Source organism: Dunckerocampus dactyliophorus, chromosome 14 (genome assembly GCF_027744805.1).
Source record: "Dunckerocampus dactyliophorus isolate RoL2022-P2 chromosome 14, RoL_Ddac_1.1, whole genome shotgun sequence".
Lineage (NCBI taxonomy): Eukaryota > Metazoa > Chordata > Actinopteri > Syngnathiformes > Syngnathidae > Dunckerocampus > Dunckerocampus dactyliophorus.
Genome location: NC_072832.1, coordinates 6,240,373 through 6,266,494, shown reverse-complemented (window position 1 = coordinate 6,266,494; position 26,122 = coordinate 6,240,373). Strand labels below are relative to the sequence as shown.

Below are 26,122 nucleotides of genomic sequence, written 5' to 3'. Positions count from 1 at the left end.
ATATCAAGTCATTGACTGCATCCCCCTGCAGGTCTCACCTTTGTGTCTTACTTAACGCAGCCAACGAGCGAGGAAACATGGCCGACACTTCAGACAGGCCGCTGACGCTCGGAGACGACCCCCACCACCCCTAAACGGGAAGCTCCCAATGCCTCGAGGCCAGCAAGTCTCCGCTAAGCTTCCCCTACGGGTGGGTTGGAGACAAGTCGGGACGAAGGACTCGAGGTGCATCCTGAGATGAAATAACTGAAGCACCCACCCTGCTTATCCCGGCGACTCCCAACAAGTCGTCAGCAGGACAGAGTGGTCTTGTGAGGTCAGGCCCAAAAAACCCCCCCAAAAAACAGCTGAGGCCACGCCCACATTCTCTTGTCTCATTTCCCATCAGATACTTCAAAGATGGAAGTGATTGACGGTCACGGTGACCACTTCCTGTGATGGGGGGAAGAGTCTTAATTTGCTGTGATTTAATCACAATAAATTCACCCTCTTACTGTTGTACACCTAAGTCAATACCCCCAGTCCATTCTAATGGGTGAAGCTGGGCTCACACACACAAAGAAACTTGTACTGTATATAGAAGTGTTTATTACTATACAGTAAAGTGCAAAAGTCTAGATGTCGTGTAAGTGAACGCTCCTTGCCTGTTTGGATGCAAGAAAAGAGGAAACAAACATGCATAGGCCTTTCACGATAATCAATAAATCAATTAACCGCATGATAAAAACAAACTCAATAATTTTGCCAGCCTCATCTCTTTTCCTCCTCTCTTTCTATGAAACAGGCTGGATGAGAGAGTTCACTCACACAAGAGTTCACTCTGTGCATCTGTCTCAACATCTGGGCACTTTGGTTCTATAGCTGAATGAATTAAGGGAGTGAACCCTCCTGTCAGTCATTCAGTCTCTTTGTTCCTGTGGGTGGAAGCGGGGCCGCTGGCAAGTCCACACACAGAGTGCTGCAAGTGAGCGTCGTGAGGTGTAACAAGCAAGCAAACGCAAATATGAATGAAGGCACAAAAGCAATCGTTTCTAAGCCAAACATTGTATTTCGGCTTTAAACAGAATGTATAAGGTGAGGCCATGAATGCGGATGAGCCGATATGTCGCATTTGTTTGAAAGTAGTGGTGGCGAAGAAGGGGATGTGGGCAACTTGCATGCGCACCTCAAACACAACTATCCTGTCCAGCTTTCCCAACTGGGGAAAAAAAACACATATCAAGGTGCAGCAGAGCCTTCGTCCTGACAGTCATCACTTACCAGGAGGTTTAGTCGCCATAGGAAGTATAAAATTTTTGCTAAAAGAGACTGACAGTCTTTTTTCATTTTTGTCTTTCTTTGATAAATTTATTATGTTGTTTGTTTAATTTATTTTATTTAAAAGCTCCTGACATTCCAATTATAGTTTTAAATAAATAACATTAAATTGTATTGCTTTTGATACGATGTACTCGTATTATTATGGTATATATTACATGAATGGAAAAAATGATCTCAAAATAATGTTGACAATAATATCGTTTATCAGCAATAATTTGTAGGACAATTATCATCCAGCAAAATTTGTTATGATAACAATGCACATGGCAAAACATGGTGGCCGGAAAAATGATCGAGTTAATTTTCATTTTTCGCGCGTTTGATTCATTTATTTATTATTACGAGACAGTTTTTTTCTGAACAAGAACTCTCTAACTCTCGTCACCCTTAACCCCATATAGAACTAGAATGCAGTCGAACATAGGCCTCCACTAAGGCTGGTCTGAATGAACAACAGTGGGGGGAAAAAGTGGTTGTGTCATATTTGTGTCCATTGCTGCTGTGTCTCAATTTGCACACTTTAATGTTTACACTCTTGTGAGTGCATACTGTAAGTGTGTTCACGCTGAGAAGCACTGTCAGTACCCGCATGCTGCAATCAACGTGCCCAAAAAGGTGAAAGTGCAGTGATGCGGCCTAACCATCAATAGTTGCCATCCTGGCTATGCAGCGCAACAGGAGGGACTTACTTATTAGGTGGTTACAATTCACCATTAAGAAGGAGAGAAAAAAAAATAGGTAAATATTGCGATCGTCCTTTCCAGTAAGTTTGCAATTACGGTACACTAATGGAGTTGTTACAGCACTACACTGTCACTACACTGCCGTTGTGTTCTAAGTTGGCAGTGTACATAGAATTCATATTGAAGTGTACTGAGAGAAGTGTTGCATTTGAGCCAAATGCCTTAGTCTTTTGAGTGCATAAGTGCGTTCACACTGAGAAGTGCATCAAAATGAAACAGATCAACGGAACAGATCACTTCAAATTAAATATGAACTCATTGTATTATTGAATTTGAAGTAATCTCCTCCATATTTATTTATTTATTCTTATTCTGTTTTCTTATCTTTCCGAGTTTGCCTCGTTTGTTTTATTTTTAAGTGCTTTTTATTATGATACTTTTGCAAAGCCGTTGGAAATGTGAATTTCTCTTGGAGATAAAGTACTGTATCTATCGATTTGTCTGCCTGTCTCTCTGAGGCATCATGGCTATGTAGCAGAAGGGGAAGAACTAAGTTGAACAATGGCGACTGATGAGCAATGCACAGTGGTGGAAAGTAATGAACATATATATATATATATATATATATGTGTTTATATGTATACTGTATACGTTGTAGTTTTTGTAAAATTGAGAAGTTGGAGGAAAGAAGCTGGCAGGTAGTATTGTATTGGGTGATCCAAATGTTGGCAATAATGCTCCTTCAAATGGTTGTAATTCACCATTGAAAAGGAGAGAAGAACATAAAATAAATAACTATTATGCTTGTCATCTCTGGACAGTAATAAGAGTAATTGATTTGGGACAACACTACACCGTCAATAGGCACTCAGAAACCTCACTCCTAAACGCCTTAAGAGTCGTGTTGGTCATTGAGTTGAGAGCTCGGGGCTTTTAGCTCGATGGCTAGCACTCTTGACTCCTGCTTCAAGCCCACATTAGCAGACTATTTCCTCTTTCATGGAGGATGACGACCAGACGGGCCACGCTATTATGATTCTACAGTAGAGGAGTGGATGCTTCCATTTTGATGTCAACAAACAGTAAAAATACATTCTTGTATATGCACCTTTATCTAGATCGTCACCAAAATCCAATGTCTTCTTCCTCGGTCCATGTAGTAGGTTGTGTTTGAGGAATGCATTCGTAATACACACACATTTCTTCCCAATGACTGCTACAGGATGGAAGGCGGCAGCATTTCTGGAATGTTCTCAGCCTAGCGTGATTGGCTCGTGTGTCGGCCTTCACGAGGAACCGGCAACTCTGCCAGAATCCTGACCTTTGTGTAACCTCGACTGGACTCAAAGGTACAGTACATAACAAACTCACCTGCCTTAACATCACTTCCACCTGCACTTCCACCTGCACAGGGCAGTGACATCCAGTAGAAGAAACGTCTACTGTATATAATGCTTAGAAGAGAGGTATTAATTTAATGTTTATTATTGTGGTGGTAGTTTGCAGTGATGTACAACTGTAGTGTTGGTGAAGTGTTTCCATTGCTGGTGCTTTCATGAGGGCAGACGAGGCCAAAAGTACAACAAGTGTATTTAGTGTACGTACTGTTTAATAGCTATACAGTATATGCAGTGAATGTCAAGTGGAAACAGGTCGCACATTTTCCTAAAAGTAAAAACAACCTTCCATATATATCCCTTTGGTGGTTTCATTTTCATCTTTTAATTAATTTTGTAATCAATTTGTCAAACTTGTTTGGACATTTTATCACACAATATACAGTGTGCACAATGATGAGTCAAGTGAGCATTTAGAGCATATGATGATTATTCTGCATATGTTCCAAGTCCAAGCTGTATGTAAATGCTATTTTTCATGTACCGGTCGTTGCATAATAACTGTGCATACATTTTATATTAGCAACACTGCAAACTACAAGCACACAACTAATTGAACACAAAACTGATTTAACATATTTTTAAATCAATGCATCTGACACTGTCAGTAAAAAATTAGCATTGTCATATTTTGCCCTTTCATTGGATGTCATTAGATTGTGTGCATTTGAAAGTGACAATGAGGAATGAGAATAAAATGAGAATAAATGAGGTAGCTGAAGAGCTACTCGGCTAAAAGAATCTTCCTGTATAAATACCAGGAGCCCAAAGTGTGGCTACACTCTCCAGCCAATCAGAAACAAGCATCAACAGTCTGGTCCTACATGGAAATAGCAGTAAAATAGTGTCAACATTCATGCAGGCTCATATTTTCTTCTGCTCTTTTATCTTTGTTCCCTTTTTCTTTATTTTTTTAAACCATCCTCTGATTGAGATGACAAGCACTCATGCAACCAGTTGACTTCCAGGAGAAATGTGAACAAAGTGTCACACTTCTTCACTGCATTGGCCAAAGGGTAACAGCTATGCTGTACTATTCGTATATCTACAGTACAGGTCAAAGGTTTGGACACACCTTCTCATTCCATGCATTTTCTGTATTTTCATGGCTATTTACATTGTAGATTCTCAAAACTATGAACACATGTGATTTAGTCACCTGAAATGGTTTTCACTTCACAGGTGTGCCTTGTCAGGGTTACTTCCTGGAATTTCTTGCTTTATTAATGGGGTTGGGACCATCAGTTGTGTTGTGTGTCCAAACTTTTGGCCTGTACTGTACCTGCATGGTTGTAGTGTACTTTTAATAGGATTTACTTTCACTTACGTATATTAAAATGCTTTAGTTTGACACATTAGTACAGTAGTCCATAAAATACTTAATGTTTTTAACTAAATGATAAAAAAAATTCAAACCACATTTCATGATTAAATAGAAACTGCAACAATATAAACAGTGTCCACTTATGAGCGTGCAATTAGAAAATGTGAGCAACTTACTTTAAAGTCTGTATTTGTTACTTATCTCAGCGTTTAAAGAAAATTTCTAGTATTTTGACACTAGTAATTATTTTTACGGAACATAAAGTATTTGATGTTTTAATATATAATATGGTGTGTATATAACATGTTTTTAAAATCGCTGCTGGCCTTGTCAACGTCACGTCTCATTGCAAATAACCTAAATTGTCCTCGTACTTTTGCCATGGTAGTTTTATTGTAATCTTTGAATAATTATCTTTTAGTGTACTATTCCAGATGTGCTTGTCCACAACAAGTGTCATTTTGTATCCTTATTCACCTGTGTGCTTCTTCACTTTTAATGCCCCGTTTTAACGTTTGGCCTTTGACAGTTAATTAAAAAACAGAGACTTGATTTGGCGCGAACACGATTGACGCCCGGCTGGTTTATTCGCGCGTGCACGGCGAACACCGTTTCTCGAGCAGGGATCAATCGTCTCTCAGAAAAAAATGAGTCACTTAGGATCATTGAAGCTTTGGAAAATTACATTAGAATTATTTAAAGGAATTTAAACGTAGTAAAAATAGTTTGTAATGTTGTGAACACATTAGCTAACTATATCGTCTGCAAATGTTAATTAGAGAAGTTAAATTGTTTTTGCTTCCTCTTTGCTCTCCCCTCCCTTTCTTGTCTAATGCTTTTGCTTGCAGGCTCACACACACACAGACACACACACTTCCATGCGACCCCCCTAACCTGCCCCACCTACGTAATTAGCGCATCAGCAACAGTGAAATTCCTGCAGGATATTTTTGTTAAGTCTTTTTTTTCACGCTGCGTTCAATGACGCCTCGATCAAATGAGCTCCAAGCAGAGCGTGGGATTAATGCCACAGCTTCCCTTGTATCAATTTGCATGTGCTAAACGTTATAATTGGGGGCAAAACGAATTGACAAGCTTGTAAATAAGAGTTGAAATGTGAGCGTTTGACAAGCGTAGGACAGAACTGACTGTGTGGAGTAAATATGACTGAAGGGATCTTTATTGGATGAACATGGAAGTGAGGGTCATGGTCGCCTTTAGGATACATTCAACATCTCACTGGCATTTGGGACATTTCCTCTTCAAAAGAATAAAAATGTTAAAAATGTGTTGACTCCACCGAAGTCAAGTGCTGTGTTCAAACATCACGAGAAGCTAGCAGAACAATTTCATCAGAAACCATTTTTAGATCATCCGGGGAAAACAAAACATCCAGATTAATCCCTGCATCTAGAGTTTTGGGGTTTTTCCAAGACAAATTTCTAAAACATTTCTCCCCCTCTGAGTCAAACAAACATTGTATATAAAAGTTGGCCAATTTGATCTCTTTGGAAAGATTTACATACATTTTTTGTCCTTATTCCCTCCCAAAGTGGTAATAAACAGCTGCAAAAACACCAACTAAAGGCGGTCACTGGAACTGACCCAAATACATATTTACACATTTCAGCTCCTCACAGGTGCTGACTAAAAATCTTCTTCTTGCATCTAAAATAACAAATTTGCCAAATAAAAACTGTACAAGGGGATTGATTGGAGGTGAAATATTCTTCCCGTCCAGAGAGCTGGTGGTCACAGAGGAGGGACGGCGGGGGGTTTTCTTGAAATCAATGTTTGTCATCCACAGCAATGATCTCCAATAAACTCACGACCGTTCATTTAATTTCTTTTTTTTATTTGAGAGAAGAAGTCACAGCATTCCCATCTTGTGGTCTTATGTCTAATCTTTAAAAGGAACAGGAGCTAATGTGAGAACGCCAGCAGGGAGGGCAAAAAAAAAAAAAAAAGGCCGATCACAAGACTTGGAACCTCCAGGAGGTCTGGTCTTTGTAGTCCAAACAGTCTGTGGCGTTAAAGTTGAGCTTCCATGACGAGGCGGCCGTCTGCTCTTTGTAATCCAGGCAGTCGGAGGAGTTGAAAGCCAGGCCAGAGCCACCGTACGCCTGATGGTGGTGATGGTGGTGGTGGCCTGAAGACTGGCTGATGTGGTGGTGAGGGTGGCCTGACATGGACGATGCTGTCATGGGGCTGAGCTGGTGGGGGTGGTGGTGGGAGTGCATAGGCGCCAGGTAGGAGCCGCAGTCCACGCCGCCAAAGTAGGAGCTAGAGGGGGCGGGGTAGCCTTGTCCGTAGCCCGGTGTCTGGTTGTATGACATGGGGTAGGAGGTGGCGGTGGCGGCTGAGCCCGACATGGAGCGCTGCATGCAAGAGGCGTTTGAGGGCGGTCCAGGTTCGGGTAGCGGGGCCACGGCAGGAGCAGGTGCGTTTCCGGGGGAGATGGCGGGGCTCCAAATGGATGACACAGTGCTGATGGACGTGGACGTGCTGCTGAGTGCCGCCGGGCCTGTGTGGTTGGCCGACGAGGACGAAGATGATGACGAGCCCGTGCTGGAGACAGCAGGCGGTGTGAACTGGCCACTGCTCTCGGACCCGGTGCTCTCACGGGCCGGAGAGGACTTCTTCTTGGGGGGCCGGGCTTTGGCGCTGCTGCCACTCTGCTGCTGCTGACGACACTTGGCCCTACGATTCTTGAACCACACCTAAAAAAACATGCTAGATGTTAGTACGCATGCACACAGACAAAAACAACACTTCCTGTTAGCCACGCTGAGACCACAGTGTAAGGAAAATGAGGGGTTATTAACCATCATGGTTCATTTCCACCTCGGCCCCCCTCGGCTCGCCTGGCCAGGGCTCCAATTTCAGCCTCTAAGATAACAAGCTATTGGCTTTCAGCACACTGAGATCATTCGAGAACACAGAGATGCTCCCATCAACTACAGCATTTTGTTTCACACACAAACTTAAATTGTGTTTGTTTCCTATTCGTGCTTCACTATACTCCGGACTTTTAGACTTAGTCTTCTTAAGCAGTCATTGCGATGATAACCCTTGAACCATGTAAGAAAATAACCACAATATCAATGCGACCATCTATTTTAACTCATGAAAGTTACTTCATTAACTTTAGCATTGTCCAATCAAGCTTATTTTTTTGGAATATTTTTATATTATTGTGAAGTTCGTTTAAACAAATACTGATGATACATTACATATATACTACATACATAATACACACTAACAACAGCACTTTTAAATCTTAATTGTTTTTTTTTTCCCAACAGGCATTTTGCCCTGCAGCCTACTTGGGGTCCTACATGCTTCAGCCTACTACAACTGTTAAAATAGCAGTAATATCTTTATAGAATGGTTCTTCGTGTATGTACAGTTAGATACGAGTGGTTACTGCATTTTAAAATGCTAGTCTGTGGCAAAGCAACAGCTGTAATTTGATGTAAATCAAGGGATTTGAACCAAGTCATCATGCAGGTAAACTACCGATACAGTAAAATTAACTTCGACAGATTGTCATTAAATCAATAGTCTGTTTAAATCTGCACACAAGTTCTGAAAGAGTCAGCAATGATCAATAAAAACTCTCTTGATCTTAAATGTGGGGGCATAGGCTTTGCCGTAAAGACGCAGTTTGTGTTGGTTCAAAATGGCGACGCTAACCTACAATTAGTCAAGTTCGCCAAACTCATTTGGACAATAAACTCAAGAATTGAGGACACATCGAGTCCTAAATGAACATTCAGATACGCTCAAAATCACTAAGGTGAGTGATAAGTCCCAACTAAAGTGCTTGTAAACGAACCAAGTATCTCACATGTTAGGTAAAATTAATTAGCCTATTAGCTGTCAGCACTTTGCTCGTTAAATGACGCTGCAAGTCGATATTATCTCTTTAATTATTTATGGTCCTTAACGACGTCTAATGTCATGGTGGGTTGTGAAGGTGTGATAAATTAGGGGAGGAAACATCAAAAGACAAACAAAATGACTAACCATGCAACATTAGCGTTCTCTAACGGCACATAGTTTTGCCGAAAGTGCTGACCTGAACTCGGGACTCCGGCAGATTGATTTTGAGCGCCACCTCCTCGCGCATGAAGATGTCCGGGTACCGGGTCTTGGCGAACAGGGCCTCCAGGACGTCGAGCTGAGAGCGGGTGAAGGTGGTCCTCTCTCGCCGCTGCTTCCTGGGCGTCGCTGGAGGAGGACAGACGAGTTTAGACTACTAATTAATTACTGCCATAAATGGTCTCACTTTCAAATATATATAAATATTAACCCTTTTGTGTGTGTTTTTTTTTTCATAGGCAGAGCCGGGAACCACCTTGCTGAAGTAGAAAAAACTACAAATATGGAAGTGTTATCCTGTCGCCAAACGTCAGTAAGTCAACTTTATGAAAGGCGACATTGTTTTTAAAAACAACAAAAAAATAGTATATGTTGGGTTCGTTATTTTTAGAACCATAATAAATGTATTAAGTAATTACAGTAACTAATCCATACGTTTTAGTACATTTGACAACAGATTATACAGTTAATTCTAAATGATTTTTTGCCTTTTTTAAAAGGCAGACAACCACATTTTAAAAGTGGTAAGAAAACATAATAAACATACAAATTTAAACTAAAATGAATAGAACACAACAGACATCATAAAAAGACAATAAAGTATGTTCATGCTGAATGGAAAAAATAAATAATTAGACACTTTATTCTGACCCAACCCAATAAAAAAACAGTTAGGGCCCAGTGTGAGCCCAAGTGTTAAGAGTATAATGTTTAACAGAGTCCAAATTTGGATTAAATTAGCAAAATGTTCATGTGTAATTGTGCACATGTTTAATTAATATTAGTGCATCATCACCACAGCCCAAACTCAATTCATGTGTTAAGTGTTTGGTCAATGAGCAAATGTCCACTGACTGTTTTATGATGATGATGATAGCGATATGACTATAATGGTGATATGATGGTAATGGAAATATGGTAGTAATGGTGATAATAATAATTATTACCTGGGTATCCCACAGAGGGATGCAGCAGGTCCATGGCGGCGCCGCTGAGCCCCAGGCCGTTGACGCCGTAGGGGGGCTGCTTGAGGTAGGACATCATGCTACAGGCGCTCACTGCGCCGCCCAGCTCAGGCCAGTGGCTCGCTCTCCCCCGATGCTGCAGCTTGGCGGGACAGGCGGGACCAGCCGGCTTACTGGATACCAGCCCCCCAAAGAATACACAGAACAAGTTAGCAAAGTACATCTTTATGTTGACTTTCATGACATTACAATCTCATCGTTTACTGCTTGTGCTCATCGCATGGTTAATCCTCATATGAAGATGAGGCTTTTTCATTTACTCGATATGTATAGTCTTTTTAACATTTCCATTTGGAATTGAATACATTTAATACATACTTCAACAACAAGATAAACACGTAAATATGTGAATCCATGTCCAAACCTGCAGCAAAGCAGCCCCACTTTAATCATTCACAATAACACATCTGAATGTGTGCACTTAAATAACATCACAGAACTTCTAAATCATTTTTGTGTATGGAGAAATGTTATTACATTGGGGTTTAATGTTTACTTGACAATTAAGTGCAGGACGAACACATATAATGCAATAAAATAGAAAGGAAGTTCCCTCAAACTGACCGAGTGTTGGCCTAAAACACACACACACACACACACACTTTTTATGTTATTTTAAGATAAATAAAAATCACAGCTGAGCTTTGTTTCATTGCTCAAACTAACTTGACTTGATTTGTAATTAGACAAACCACAAATCTCTATATTTAAAAAACTCAAAAGGGAAAATCCTAAATAAATATCTGCTTAAATCCATGGCTGTTACTTCCTATTGTATTTATTTTTTCAACATTTTAATGCAATTTAAGCGTCAACAAATTGTGAGGTTTAAGCAGAAAAATGCTGTGATTTTTGTATTATTTCATGCAGCATTTTTAAAGATAAACCAAGTTTAATGTAAAAAAAACAACAACTAAACTAATTGTTTATTTCACTTAGCATTATGACATTTTCCCCAACGTAGTGTCCATGTCGTGTGTGTGTGTGTGTGAGAGAGATTTAGTATCAATTCGTGCTTCTTATCTTTGAATAAAATGAATAAAAGTGATGAGAAAAGAGGATTGTTTAACAAAGAGCTGAACTGAGCCAACGTGTATTTCAATGAAAAGAAGAGTTCTCTGTGCAAATGAAGCCAATTAGAATTTAGATGAGAAGATTCTCTTAACAGCTGAAAAACCAAAGCTTCCTCTCTTTTAATACGCTTTTTTTTTTACAATAAAAAAAGAAAAGTCCACACGACAACATTTTTTTAATGTCAAAAGTTTACCTTGTTTGTTTGTTTCCTGTCTTTGTCCAGGAGGCTGCAGGAAAAAGAAATAAAGCCAACAATTATCCAGCAGCAGCAGGAAGGACAAGTCCGCCTATAGTCAGTGTGGTTCGGCCTGCAAAGTTGTCCACATGTCGGCCCGCAAAGCTCTCCAAGCTCCCCGGCGTCCCCTCGTACTCCGGCGGCCAAACAAATCAAAGTGATCGTCAGCTAATGGAGGCCGATGTAGATTGATCACCTTCTCTCCGCCCCGCGCCTCTAAGAGACGCTCACACCTGCCGGCCCGCCTCCAGCGACCAATCACAGCATCACTTCCGCATGACGGACGGCGAGGCCGGCCAATGGTAGAGCTCCGCCTCCTGCTCGTCTTTTCCTCCTCCTCTCCGCTCGGCCTCCTTTCTGTCTGCTCCGCAGCACCGACAACACGGATTGTTTTTTAAATAACCTATTAAAAATATAATTTATTAAAACATGACAACATGTGAACAATTTAAATGCACGCTCACGCGCACATTTTGTCATATTACTTCTTTTAAATATTTCTTTAAATAACTTCAGTTTCTCGCAGGTTCTTTTGCTGCATCGGTAAATAATTAAAAAAAAAACATCAATTAGCACATGGAAAGTGAAGTTTTTATGGAGGATTTAACGATTTAAAAACATGTAATGGTGACTTTGTTGTGCATATTTTATTTCCAGAAGTCACAAACATATGCTTTACTTTTTCAACGCAAAAAAACATTGAATTAATCCATTGTGATGTTTTTTTACACGCGCACGCACGCACACACACAGAGAGCCAGGGCCAGCCTCATGAATATTAATGAGCTCTAATCCCCATTTAGAATTACATTTGACGTAAAGTTTAATAAGGGAGCACCTTCAACTCTCTGCGGTCACTGCATCAAACGATGTTTGTATGTTACACACACACACACACACACACACACACACACATAAGAAATACAATCGTTTGACATAGTTCTGGACTTTTAGACGTTAGTAATGTTGGGTCAAATCCAAAGCAATGTGCACACTTTTTATACCAAAAATCCCCCCTTCGCGCCCAGCCTCTTTAAATGATGCAAAAAGGCCACATGAGATGAAAAAACATGTTAAAATGTGTGAAATGTCACAATTGTTTTTTTTAACAGGAGGTGGAGGGAGGGGTTGAACAGGTATCAAGTTATCAGGCAGCTTTTGTCATAAGACTATTTTGTCTAATCCCAAATTGTGCTCGAATTTTCTCAACGCTGAGCCCGTAAAGCCCAGGATTAGGTGGCCAGGAGAGGAGGAGGGAAAGTTTGCTCCCTCCATCCCTTCACCTTTTCATGAATCCTTCCATCCTCCCAGGAGCAGCAGGCTGCTGGGAGAGGAGAGGATGGAGCAGCAGCGGATGAAGCAGTGGACATGGGCCTGCTTTTTAACCACATTGGATGGGACCTCGTCTCTTCTGCAAGCTTTTTGGATTTTTTCCATGATGCCAGGTAAGACTCATGCACACCCATGTAGGCTTAAAAACAGTTTAAAACGTTTTACTGAATTTAAATGCAATTTTTTTATTTGATGTCCTATGTGTTTTTCTAGACGAATTATTAGATTGTTAGAATGAAGTTGTTGATAAATGTAGATTATAGATGACAACTTTGATAAAAACAAAGCGAGTCAAGTGGTTTTAGTCGAGGGGAGCTGTGGGGGGGTTTCATTGTTAAATTAATGTGAAAGTTATGAGGAGCTTTTGCTGTCACTCTTCATTTGGTCGCCTTCCCACGGGGAGGAGCGCAGGACGAGGCCGTCGCAGTGTCGCCTCGGCGGCTTCACCTCCTCCAGCATGCCGCTACAAAGCACCAGAGCTCTGGAGGAGGCGGAGACGGATTTAAAAAGAAACAAAAAACGTTTCTAATCGTTTTGTCCGGGTGCGTTTGCAGCTCGACTCAAGTGTAACACAAAGTGTTTTATTTTCATGTTTTAAGTCAGTCGCTGTGGAATAAAAAGAGCAAAGAAAAGGCAGCTTAATTCATTCAATTAAAAATGTACAATCGTGCGCAAGAGCTTCAATATGAAGATATATTTTCATGGTAGTTAAAGAATATTGAATTACATGTCTGTAGTTTAAAAAAATGTATACTTTAAATACAAGCACACGTTTCGTAACAAAAATGTTAAAAAAAAGTGTGTTTAATGTATTAAAAAAACACCAGTCAGCTGAAGTGGAGTATGAAATGTACTAGGACTTTATTGAAGCCAGTGGAATAAATAAACAGGTAAATGTAAAAAAAAAAAAAAAAAAAGACGTGGAGCTGACAGAAGATGTGAAAGTACAGTTCAGTCAATAAATACAAATTCAAACAAGAACAAAATTGTGATGGCAGTTTCACTTACAAGCAGCTTATATGACAATAAATAATATATCTCTTTTTTTCCACACTTGACTGCATGATTCCTGAAAACAAAACAGCAGAGTGATGAAAATATACAAGATGGAAGTTTTGTGAAAAATTGCTTTTTTTTTTTTTTGGTAAACAGCTTTCAAGCTGAGACAATTTAAAAATTAAAAGCAAAAAATCAGTTATGAACAATACATGTTCCTGTTTTAAGGTATTTTACAAGTAAAAACTTTTTTAAGTCAATGCAATTAAAGACATGATAATAAACAACTTTTTTTCCTTTTTTGTTAAACTCCTTGACATCATGATAAGAAGAAGGGAAAAAAAGCCATTTAGTACCTCGGTGACATGACACCCCCCCCCCACAAAAAAAAGGTCATCAAACAGTGGCGGCCATAAAAGTACCGTTTGAAAGAGAAGAAGAAAGGGGAAAATAAAAAGATGATGTCACTGCAGGACACACTTCTCCTCTTTCTTGGCCATCTTGCCTTTGTTCTGCTCCAGCGTCCTCTCCAGGTGCTCGTCCTCCTCCTCAGCCCTGAGGAGGTCACAGGTTAAAGGTTAGATATATTATGGGGGGCTGCGAGGCTCCCCCTTTAGGTGAACATTAGTAACTCACTCTTTCTCCTGGGCGTCCAGGTCTCGGACCAGCGCATCTCGTTTGTTGACCAGCAGGACCAGCTCGTCCAGGAGCAGCTGCTCGCGTCTCTTCTGGGCCTCCGTCTTCTGCCAGTCTGAAACGTCCACACAGACAACAACTCACTCAGAGACACCCGCAACAAGCCTCCCCCCACTTTAAACATGTTGAGACGTTAGAGGAAATATTCATCTCGCCTTGCCAGCAACTCGTCACCACATGTTGGAGTGGAAAACAAGCGCATCTCCAACATGGCGACAAGACTCTTGTCTAAATCGAAACACTACCTGCACACGGTTATCATTATTGACTGAACCTCCAAACCACTCTAATGGACTACAAGTGTGTGAGTGTTTTTTTTACCAATATGATAAGCATAGAAGCGTAACCTACATACATACAGATGTGACATACATTCAATGAAGCAGATGCTAAGGTAAATAGCATGTTGCTGAAAGCATTGTGGCTAATGACTAGCATGCATCTTTCAAAGGGTGAGTCTTTTTACTCTATTTTACTTTTAAATGGCATTTAACTTTTTTTTTTTTTTTACGCTTGTATGACATTACAGAATGCGACTCAAAACAGTTGACCCCGGAAGAGACTATTTCTATTTCCTATTGTTTTTGTTTTTGAACTTTTCATTAACTTTGAAGTGGACCAGCATCACAGAACGGATCCTGTTAGACTTTGGAGGACGTGGTAGCCGTTTGAGACTGTGGACTTTGGATATGAGACAAGCGTCCATGTTTGGAGGAAACATAAAAGCGCTACAATTAAAAGTGATTTAAAAATAATTTTCATTTCCTTCAAATTTTGGAATCCATACAGGAGGAAAGAAACCAAATGATTTGAATAAGGACAGCTCAGCAGTAATGACTAACGAGATACAGTTGATCATGTGACTAACAGATTTTAGTCTGCGGGGTCTCGACAGGAAGGGGTCCCACAGGGTTCAGGTAGGACCCCGACCCCACATCCCCCTCAGCCTGTCCCTGGAGGAGGAGGGGCCTGCACACGGGAGAGCGCTGGCTCCCCCCCGAGCTCACATCCGCCACAACAACCTACGCCCCCCCCATCATTAGTGTCACTAATTAAAACATTGAACTCGACTTTCGTGGCTCACACTTGATCAAATGAAGCTAAAATTCTGACTCAAAGTTAGCACCTAATGACTTTTTACAAATGAAGATCCAGCAGTCATGTGACTCATCAGGTGCATGGCTGCTATCCCACCAACCTCAGTGACGAGCCCCGCCCACAACAGGAAGCAAACTAAAAAGACTTCCCACAAAGAAAAACAGGAATGTAAAAAAAAAAAAAAAGTCAGCCAACAAGCCAGTGTGTAGTGGGGGGGCTGACTGTGCTGTCAATCAGCCGTGTCAGAGTCCCCGCCTCCCTCATTAGGAAGGTAAACAATGAAGAGATGATGGACGGGAGCGAGGAAGGCGGAGTAACCAGACACCCCAACAAGCCCCCCTCCCCCTCCCACAGAGAGAATATTCAGATAAGACTTTCGGTAACCATGTGAGTCGGCACAAGACACACAAGAATGCGCTGGTCCAAATCCCCATGAACCCCCTCCCCCCCCAGGGCCGTATACACCCCCACCCCCCCACCTCCTTTGCCTTGGTCTCCCCAACATGCATGCATTCATTACAAATGAGAAAAACCTTGACTTGGATCTGGTGGTCATGAACGCTAATTTTCATCAGTCAGGCCGGAAGGAGGTGTGGGTGGGATTAAGGTTTTGGCTAGGGTTAGGGTTAGAGTTAGGGTTAGGGTTAGGGTTAGGGCCAGGGGTAGGGGTAGGGGTAGGGTTTTTGTCTGATCCTATCCCTGAGCAAAACTCTAAGCTCTAACCAAACCCCAATTTCATACATTGTTATTTATTTATTTTACACACACACCCAGGCACACCCATGCTATACTGTAACCCAAGTCACAAATGTCACATGATAAACCTCCCCCCTTTGATTGGCTGTTGCTCCTCTGCGGTAAAGATGAAATCCCCACAGGCGGAAGCCATCGGCGGCTGCTGTTGTGTCTGGCGGCAGACTGCGTCTCAAGCAGCATACAAAACTGCATTTTTCATCTTCATTACCCAAATTCCAGATAAAGTAAGTCAGCGGTAAGATGCATATACATACAATAAAGGTACTTAGCATTTGCACTGGTTAGTTCTATGCAAAACCTTAAAAAAAAAGGCTGTGAGCGGCCTGAACTGCATTACAGAAATGTATTTTTCTACACTTGCTTGTTATTGTTGCTGTTATTTTATGATGAATTGAATAAATCTTCCTACTGCTTAAGTTCTTTTATGTGTTGCCTTCACTTTGGCAGTGCAGTCATGTGGACAATTGTTTTCTTTTCTTTCATAAGTGTAATGTTTAATAGCAAACTGGATGTGTACTTGTATTGTGGAAATAAACGCTACGTAGTTTGATTGCAATACTATTGGATCTATGAACGGAACTATTGATGAATTATGTGTCATTGTCTTTTCTTCTACACTTCAATCACATTGATTGATTTCAAACCCATTGTGCTTGTACATTGTGGCAAGGCAAAACCATTAAAACAGTCACTTTCCAAATACTTGTGGACCTTACTTACGTATTGGTAGAAAAGGATGTTCACTAGTAAAATTGGTGGTTACCCTGACAGTAATAGTCAAATCCATACTTGACATACTCACTCACTGCTACCAATGAAGTGTGTCCAAACTTTTGACTGGTATTGTACTTTTACAGGTATATACTGTACATACAATATACAGTCATGGAAAAAAACATTAGACCACCCTTGTTTCTTCAGTTTATTGATTCATTTTAATGCCTGGTACAACTAAAGGTACATTTGTTTGGACAAATATGATGATGATGACAAATATAACTCATAAGAGAGTTGAATGTAAGAGCTGATGGTTTTCTTGATAATAACCAAATCACTTAAGTTCTTACGTGACTAGCTATAGCACTGTACTGCCAAAACATTGAACTCTTATGAGCTATTTTTGGTGTCATAAACAAAAGGTACCTTTAGTTGTACCAGGCATTAAAATGAACAAGAAACTGAAGAAACAAGGGTGGTCTCATCATTTTTTCCAGGAGTGTACACGATGCCACGTCAACCCTGACATCATAAAGTGTCCAAATGATGACATTCCACTGCAAAGACGATCAATGGAGCCTGAGGCCCCGCCCCCTTGTCGTCTTACAAACACCTGTGTGCGTGTGTGTGTGTGTGTAGGGATAAGCTCCTGCATAGGATTACATATTGATTTTAAACATATAAAACAGCTTATCATATCAAAGTGCAACAAAAAAACCTCTCAGACCCGACTATGCAGAAATCCTCTTTAGATGGTGAGAGGGCGCCCGCTTTGCAACCCACACACACACAAGTGTACACGCATAGGTGTGAATGTGTAAGCAGATAAAGAGGCCATAGTGGATCAATTTTCCAAAGGTGCAATGAGAGCATGGTAGATGGCATTTCCCCACCTGGCACGCATACGTACACAGAGCATGCCCACCACCATCATCAGCATGAACCCCTAAATGTGCCATTATGATCACCATGTTTTTCATGAAGATGTGTATACAATGTTCCCTCGCTCTATCGCAGTTCACCTTTCGCAGACTCGCTGTTTCACAGATTTTTTGTGTGAGCAATTTTTTTAATTACAGCATATGAACGCTGTTACAAGTCCAACCTGGCCCTTTAAAAAGAACTGCATTGTGGGAAGTTGAGTGTCTCTCTCTTCCCTCTCTTGTCTGTCTGCACTGCCCATTGTCTTGTGCGTTCTGATTGGCTGTAGAACATTGTCAATCAATCTTCTTCCTGCCGCCCTGCCGTGTCTCATGTGTCATCTCGCTAGCTTGCAGTCTTTGTATGCTTGCAAGTTTCTCCCCGACAAAACCTACAATGTCGACGAAACGTTCTGCATCCAAAGGCGGAGGAGGATGCTAACCATCGCACTAAAGCTTTTAAAACACACATAATCATTGTAAAAATATAAAGCTGCCGACTTTGTGAATTTCATTTATTGCGGGTTATTTTGGGAACCTATCCCCCGTGATAAACGAGGCAACACTGTATCAGTGCTAGTGCGCCTTGTGTGTGCGTGCGTTCACACAGACGTGCACATCAGTAGTGTGTGTGTGTGTGTGTGTGTGTGCGTGCGTGTGTAAGGTAAATCAACAATGAGCTGAATGGGCCTGGCCAAGCACCAAATAAGAGGCACGTGCACATGCATGCACACAAGGTGAGAATATGAGTCATATTGGACTGAAGCGGCTCAATAAGGGTAAAAAAATAAAATGGAGGATAGAGGGGAATCAAACCTGCGTCAGTGGTCCCTCCTGCTCAACTATGCATGTCTGCCCCCACCCCTCACCCACCACCTGCCTGTCCCTCCTCCTTGTGCAGTCTTGCTAATTACAATTGATTTATGATGGAGCAGGTAGCTTATCAGGGACCACTGAAATGACAATGGTGGTCCAAAGGCTGCCAGGGGGCGGGGGCAGTGTGCGGGGGTGTGGTGGTGGGGGGTAGCCAATGTCGAATAGCAAAATCAATTAGCATTGATTGGCCAAAGGTTCATTTCGCCAAAGAGGACGCCATCGAAGGGGATTAAACTTCCCTGAGCCCCGACACTCCCCCCCCTCCACCTGCGACAACTTTGATACCACACAATGGCAGCAGGATGCTGAACGCGCTCTCGGTAATAAAAGTGTAGCTGGATCTGCAATCAGGCGGCGGCTCGTCGGGCCTGGGCGGGAAACAGATAGCATTGATCAAGTATCAGTGAGAGAAATCCCTCCAGGATCTTAATCCTCATCAGCAGAATTAACATCAAGCTGCTCACACCAAGCTCATGACACAAAGCTACAAAAAAGAAGCAAAAAACAAACAATGATGTCATATTCCCCAATATTTAGCTGTGAGGTGCACACTGTTTCAGCAGGTTGCATACTGTACATGTTGGTGTCTCCAGGCCGCATCTGTTACCATGGTGACACAATCTCAGTAACTAAATACTAAATAGCCTCATTTCTTCCCATCATCATGGACACGATGGCTATCTAATTGACTGGAGGTGTCAAAATGTGACGATATTTCTCGTTTAGAGAAAAGCTGTCTTGCGGGAACAGGTCATCCAGAAGTCTGTCAGACTAAACGATGGCACCGCTACTGTGAATGATAATGCACAACATGGAAGTGGCAGCAAAGCAGGATTGGAACTGCACTTTAAGTGACTACACACACTCGGTGTTCCCAGCATCACGTGGCGGGTGCTTTCCCCCCCATCGGAGTTGAACATCTGCTGCGGTGTTAATGTCCAAACACAAGCTGTGGTATAGTAATTCTACATTTGAATAAAGCTACTTAAGATTTGTCAGATCACAACACAAATGCTGCATATGACTTCTCTCAAAACACTTGATACGAGCGCATCAATTCAGAAATTCCCTACTCCTGGTAGCTTCTTCTTACTTCTTTTAGCACAAACATAAAGCTAATCTATTTTACATGTGTCTTTACATAACTACCCGTCAACATAAACGATTAGCAGTAGCAGCTACAATTGCCGTCGCTACTTTCGCTTTTGTAATTTTTCATTTTTGTTGACATTTTGGGGAAAAAATTTCAATGTTCTCGTGATCCCAATATCATGTAGCGTCTCGTCTCGGAAGCATTGTCCGCGACAACATTCCAATGAAAATGAATGAACAATTTTTGGTTCCAAATTTCTCAACTGATGGAAACCATTCCAACATGAAAACATTCAACTGATTCAGCACATTGGGAAGAACAATCTTCCACATCCCCCAAATACCTGCTTTCCTCGCACTTCCATATTTTCCCTTTGATCTTACTACTAATTCTTACTACTTCTGCATTTTTCTAACTATTCCAACGTTAAAACTTTCAGCTCATTCAGGCTTTTCCCCCAAAACTTCCACTTTTCACAAAATTCTGCATTTTCCAAACACAAAGTCCCTTTCATCGTAATAATTCTTACTACACGTTTCTCCACTTGCGCAAACCATTTTGATACCAAAAGATTCAGCTCATTCAAAAAATTCATGCTGTCTGTTGTTGACATTTCAAAAATTCCCAGTTTTCCCCAAATTGTACATTTTTCCGCCCTACAAATTCCCACTGAAATGAATGTCATTGTTCCACATTTCTCAACCCATTCAAGGCAGTCCAGCATCAAAACATTCAGGCTAACAATTTTCCACATTTAAAACATGTCCACCTTTTCCCACAATTTCGTACAGCATTTTATCTCAGCTCTTCAGCTTTCACACACAATTTCTGCACAATTTGCCTTCTCTCGTTATTACCATTATTACCTTAACTGTTGCAAAAACCCCAAATAATACACCGTGCATAGGAAAAGTTAGTGGGAATTTGGCTGTCAATGTTCACACTGCAATTGCGATTGCTTTGCTCACATGTGACCTGTATCTGATTTTTCATGTCAGTGTGAACAGTACTTTTCGGATTTTTTTAAATGCGACTCAGGCCTCGTTTGTATATAGATATAAATCTTATATGTATCCGATTTACTGCAGTCTGAACGGTCCGGTCGCATATATCTGCCTTGTACGTCATGGAAAGGCGTGTTTCGCTGTGCGAGACCTGGATAAAAGGTACTCCCAGATTTAGGCAAAAGTTCTTGTCATCCGAAAATTATTTTCAAACAGGCTCAAGTCAATGTGCGTCCCACCACTCCTGGCTCCGACATCCACCCACACGCTCCTTGAAACTGACGTTGCAGAAAGTGCTCCACAAACTGCCAAAGCCAAAAGTCTGGCTCTCTTTCCCCTTAATTTCCTACATGGAATCATTTGGTTAAGAAAATGTTGACTCCCGTTGCACAAAGTCCTTGAATTTGGCACAAATTCGCACCAAGGAGGGCAAAAATTGTGGCAATGTTTACTACCGTAAACACAAGGCAATACGTGTGACGTCATGCTATGCACTTGAACTGGGCATCACACCCTGCAGTGTGAACGTAGCCTTAGTGTCCTGGACTAATGAGGCGGAATGCGGGAAATCATCTTTTCTTTAATGAGTATCTTATTAATGGGCAGTTTGGTTTCTGACTTTATAATTCTGCACTTTACGTGGATGCCTTTGGTAGTGTAGTGGTTCACACAGCTGGCTTTTGTGCAAGCAGACATGGCATCAAGTCCCACTCAAATCACTCTGTGATGTAGTGCACCAGGGATAGGCTCCGCCCCCTGCCGTGACGCTGAGCAGGATAAGTGGTACAGAGAATGGATGCATGGATGTTTACCCCATTTCCCTTTGAGGATGTATTTATTCTATCCGCGACCCTAATGAGGAGAAACGGCATAGAAAATGGATGGATGGATGTTTAAAACAAATGTTGACAGGAGAAAATGACATGTTGTGCTACTGCTCCCACTGGTACGACACATCCTGCTAAATAGTGAACCATCTTTCTGTCACTGCCAATTCAGAGTGGAATCTGACATGCTAACTCAGGATGACTACGTTGCTGTGTGTGTTCTGCGTGTGTGTGTGTGTGTGTGTGTTACCTTCGATGGCCAGCATGGCTCTCAGCTCTCTGTTGAGCAGTTCGAAGCGTCTCTCCAGGTCGTGCTCCTTCTCCCTGCAGCGGCCCGAGAGGCGGGCGGCAGGAACAAAGTTCATCAATATGTTAATGACTAAATCATTAAAGCACTTTAAAGAAAGCAGCAATAAACATCGATTGCGCTACTCGCGGGAACCTTCTCACACATTTAATCTAGTGAGCGCGCAGCCTCCAGTGTGTGTGTGTGTGTGTGTGTGTGTGTGTGTGTGTGTGTGTGTGTGTGTGTGTGTGTGTTGGCGTGCAGGCAGAGAGTAAAATGACATCACTACTCACACGGCAGGTGTGTGTGTGTTTCACAAATTAAATTCATTCCTCTTTCAGCCATATTAAAAAATGAGGCCTAATAGAATTTGTCCTTGACAGTGGTCTCTTCACAAAGAGGGAACACAAAGGCCTCATAATAAGCCCTTCTGTCAATTGGCCACTTTAAACGCCCCCCCCCTCGCCCGTGATATAATGTGATTAGGAATACTTCAATCTCGCCCCGCACACTTCCACATCCCAAACAGCCGCAAACGACGGACTAGGCAGCGTGCGTGTGTGTGCGTGTGTGTGCGTGCGTGTGAGCACATATGAAGAGACTAGAAATAGAGACATTCCTATTGATTCCATATGGTGTGCTCGTGTAAATCAATGAGAGAGAAGCGGTGAATGGAGTGTTCCATGTGACACCATGAAGTTGACGAGGCAAACGGCAGGAAGCGGGAACGTACAGCAGAGAGAGCTGGTTCTGTCGCCTGATGAGGGCGTTCTTCTTGTTGACCAGCATGAACCACTCCTGCATCATGGCCTCCTCCTCCTCCTTGTTGTTGCCTGCAAACACACAAAAATTACATACATGCAGCACAGTTACAAACAACACCTTACAAACTCCATTTCAGGCTTGATGACAAAAACGACCATTTGAGGTTGAGGTGGTTATTTCATGCCAAGTCCCCAGTTGACTGACAAGAACGTTCATGCAAGGAATTACAGGAGAAAAACACATCAACATAAGAATTTAGCAGGATATCAACCTTTGAGGTCAAAAACTACTCTTCCACACGCTGGCAGGAAGCTTTGTGGACGGGCTGACTCGCATCGACGACGTAAGCAGTTGTCGACATAACTGAAATCGAAATTAGCCATTGCTTGTACATTTACGTGTGACATAATGAGAATGGGTGATAATAAAAAGGATGTTCTCATTTTCTTCCTCCATTTGTGCATATTTTTTATTCCTGTGTTCCAGTGTTTTCATATGACATTTTATACCAAGGGTGTCCAAATTTGCTGCCCGTTTTTTATTTGGCCAGCGGCACATACTAAAAACATAACTTAACAAAAACATTTTTTTTAAACAACAGGAAAAATTGAAAACTCAGCAGTAATTTCCAAGAATAAAGTCAAATTATTAAAAGAAAAAAGTTGTAATTTAACGAGAAAGAATTTTAAAGGAATAACATTGTAATATTATGAGAAATAATGACATAGCATAAATCAGAATTTTTCAGAGTTATTTCTTTTATTTAATTTGAAGTGATCTGTTCCGTATATATTTATTCTCATCCTATTTTCTTATTTTTCTTGTTGCTGCTATCCTTCTTTGTTTCTTTCACTTTGAAGTGATTCCGTTTATTATGACTCTTTTGCAGATCTGCTGGAAATGTGAATTTGTCTTGGAGATAAATAAACTATCTTTACAAAATATCAAAGTGGCCCTTTGGTGGCATGCTTTCATTTTTCCAAAGTTTGACACCCCTCGTTTATACTCTTATCCAATTCATCTGTTGTATGTCTAGACCAAAATGACAATAAAGCAAAAATTAAATAAAAGCTTACTTTGCACTGAAGAGAAAGTCACTGTGTATAGGTTTTAATGCTGTGTAACTAGGAAGTAGTTACGTTGCTGTTGTCGTTGTCGTTTCATTTTGCTTATAGTGAGAATGATGAAGTTAACAATATTACAACACGTCGATATAAATGGAGCCATTTTTCAGAGAAATAACCTCCTTAGCTGCCAAATTTGATGTCGACAAAATTGGTCCACCATGTAAGATGACGTCTACGTAAGTGAGCACTTTTTTAGAATACGGTGGACCAGGAATTGATGAACTGGTCCACACTGATGTGTGGTTGACATAAGCGGGACCGACTAATAGGTTTTTTAATCAGCACCGCTATGTTGCTAACATGATTAGACATGTTCTGCTGGTAAAAATGTGGTAGATTGTGCCGTCTTTAAGGGTACAAGCTTTACTTTTTACTTTTAGCCCTTCAACATTTGGTTTGCAAGGAAAAAAAGACCAGAATGCATTAAAGAAGCATGTATTTTTCCAAATATCCTGGGTATCCTAATTGGGAGTGAAAGGGAAGGGAGTGAAATAAAAAACCAAGACGAGCGCTCATTGGCTAATCTTTTAAAAAATGGTTTTATATGTGTGGATTTGTACATTGTAATATACAGTATGATCGATATTTGCAGCCAGACAAGATGATGTGGATGCAAGTCCCTGCCAGGGTTTAATATTAGTGACTTGACATTTAAATGACAAGTACTACTTGTTTGCCAGTTGTATTTATTGTTGTCTGTGGAGCTGGTTTTTGTTTGCGTTATTCTCTCTGCTGGATCTTCAAGTGCTTTATTAGCCAAATAGCTACTGTACAACAGAGTTAACACTATGACTACTAGTAATGTAATAAGTGCTTATCGCCATGTTATAATGACAAAGTGACTGTGCAAATCAAATGAAAGTACATGCTTTACATGGTACTGTGTGTCTACTGCAGGTGTGCCCTATGTGCAAGGCAATAGTTTTTTATTGTGCCATTGTGAATAAGGCTACACTGGAATTAAAAGGTTTATGAAAAAAAAGAAAAACTAATATTGACTCAATTTGGACATTCAGGAATAATTTATATTTGACTTAGCAGTAAAAAAAAAAAAAAAAAGAAAAGAAGAGGTAAAAAGAGAAAAATGATTTGGCCTATGTAGTACATTTGATAATATATCAGGTATAATATTTTCATTCAGTGAAATTATTGAAAAAACAAAAAATCCAACATCTCCATATATCTATATATCTACATATATATTTCAAAACTGACAAACAGTAACATTAATTCAGAATTATTACCAGAATAACAGATAGTAATTATCAAAAAATTTAAAAAAAGAAAAATATGTTGGTCTCTATGTTAGTTTAGTATGTACGGTATTTCTTTTTTCTTCTTTAAACATAATTAACTGCTTGGCATTAGGGGTGTCATGGGCCACTCACACACATTTTGAAATGTTTACCGTCTCACATCACTGTTATGATATTCCTTTAATACAGTATGTCATCTTTCACTCTGTAAAGTTGTGGAATTGACGTTTGTAACATGTATTTTCTCACAGGCTATTCGTGCTGTCTAACGTTTACAGCATTTCTTGAAATGCTGGCTTTTCAACTATTAAACAGCAGCATGTCATTGGCAGTGTATTCAACTCTCTGAACGTACACCATTTTGCGCTGTTTCGTTTGTATTTACTTTGCTGGTCAAACGTCTCGGTGAGTGTTGACTTAAAGTGTAGTTATTTTTTTTTGTATATGCTAGCGGCCCCGCCTCCCCCCACAGAGACAAAGTGACCGTATGACTGACAAGAGGTCTCACTCCCTCTCACAACAAAATTATCGAGTTCATTTTCATTTATCTTGTGATTAATCTATTTATTTATTATCATGAGAGAGTTTTTTTTCTGAAAGAGGAAGCTCGTCATGTTTTGATCTCTTGATATATTCTGATCCACGCTGTTTGGTGGTATTGTGGCGTGTTGAATGAACAAAAAGGTGAAGAATATTAAACTGAATTCTTTCATTTTTTTCTGTATGGAAAAAGTTTGGGTACGCCTGGTCTACTATAATGTGCCACACAGAGTGAGGACAGACAGCACCAACAGGAAAACGATAAATGATGATGTCATTGGGAATTGAAGAGCATGAGCGGTGGCATGCTGCATCGCATACGGCGAGCGCGTGGATGTGTGGCCACCGGTGAGCGTGTGTACATTTGTGATACTCTGAGCCAGCAGATGTATGTCATTTCATTTAGGAAGGCAGGATTTAGCCGAATAGGAGGCGGGCGGGTGGATTACTGTAGTCAACTTTGAAACGGACGCCACTGGCAGCGGGGGAATGGGTGGGAGGGGGTCATTGTGCTGCCTGCAAGTCCAATAAAACAAGCAAATAATCACGGCAAATATTAAGCTCCTGTGACATTGCGGGGTGAGGCGGCCTGGAAGACGGGGGGATTATAAATCTATTCCATCCCCACACTGCAAGCCCACCAGCAGCTGCACTTTATAAGGAAAAGGAGA

General features: G+C 41.0%; 3 protein-coding genes across 10 annotated transcripts in view; 1 reads left to right on the top strand and 2 right to left on the bottom strand.

The window, feature by feature from the left end:
* The window catches only part of wdpcp (WD repeat containing planar cell polarity effector), an 82,957-nt gene extending 65,824 nt beyond the window's left edge, over positions 1–17,133 (top strand). The window contains exons 20-28 of one of the 3 annotated variants that reach the window (XM_054798285.1): positions 32–225; positions 3,226–3,352; positions 8,030–8,234; positions 8,827–8,975; positions 9,068–9,141; positions 9,791–10,010; positions 11,151–11,464; positions 12,474–12,607; positions 14,147–17,133. The gene's annotated coding sequence lies outside the window, so the exon portion shown is untranslated. Of the gene's footprint in view, positions 1–31; positions 2,305–3,225; positions 3,353–8,029; positions 8,235–8,826; positions 8,976–9,067; positions 9,142–9,790; positions 10,011–11,150; positions 11,465–12,473; positions 12,608–14,146 lie in introns of those variants that run through there. The other 2 variants (XM_054798279.1, XM_054798282.1) reach the window with 2 other exon arrangements.
* Positions 3,487–11,338, bottom strand: otx1 (orthodenticle homeobox 1). Of its 2 annotated transcripts, XM_054798292.1 has the most exons (4): positions 11,121–11,338; positions 9,776–9,966; positions 8,806–8,957; positions 3,487–7,444 (listed from the first exon to the last, which is right to left on the bottom strand). In XM_054798292.1, exons 2-4 carry the CDS (start codon positions 9,870–9,872, stop codon positions 6,698–6,700), a joined length of 996 nt encoding a protein of 331 aa, XP_054654267.1. In that variant the 5' UTR covers positions 9,873–9,966; positions 11,121–11,338; the 3' UTR covers positions 3,487–6,697. The 2 variants fall into 2 exon arrangements, with proteins under 2 accessions (XP_054654267.1, XP_054654268.1); XM_054798293.1 differs by lacking the exon at positions 11,121–11,338 and having other exon boundaries at positions 9,776–9,969.
* ehbp1 (EH domain binding protein 1) overlaps positions 13,864–26,122 on the bottom strand; it is a 137,828-nt gene continuing 125,569 nt past the window's right edge. For all 5 annotated transcript variants that reach the window (XM_054798274.1, XM_054798277.1, XM_054798278.1 and 2 more), the window contains 4 exons: positions 22,497–22,596; positions 21,728–21,801; positions 14,127–14,241; positions 13,864–14,045 (listed from right to left, as the gene is read on the bottom strand). In XM_054798274.1, the coding sequence (XP_054654249.1) occupies positions 13,955–14,045; positions 14,127–14,241; positions 21,728–21,801; positions 22,497–22,596 (380 nt within the window). In that variant the 3' untranslated portion in view covers positions 13,864–13,954. The remainder of the gene's footprint in view (positions 14,046–14,126; positions 14,242–21,727; positions 21,802–22,496; positions 22,597–26,122) is intronic.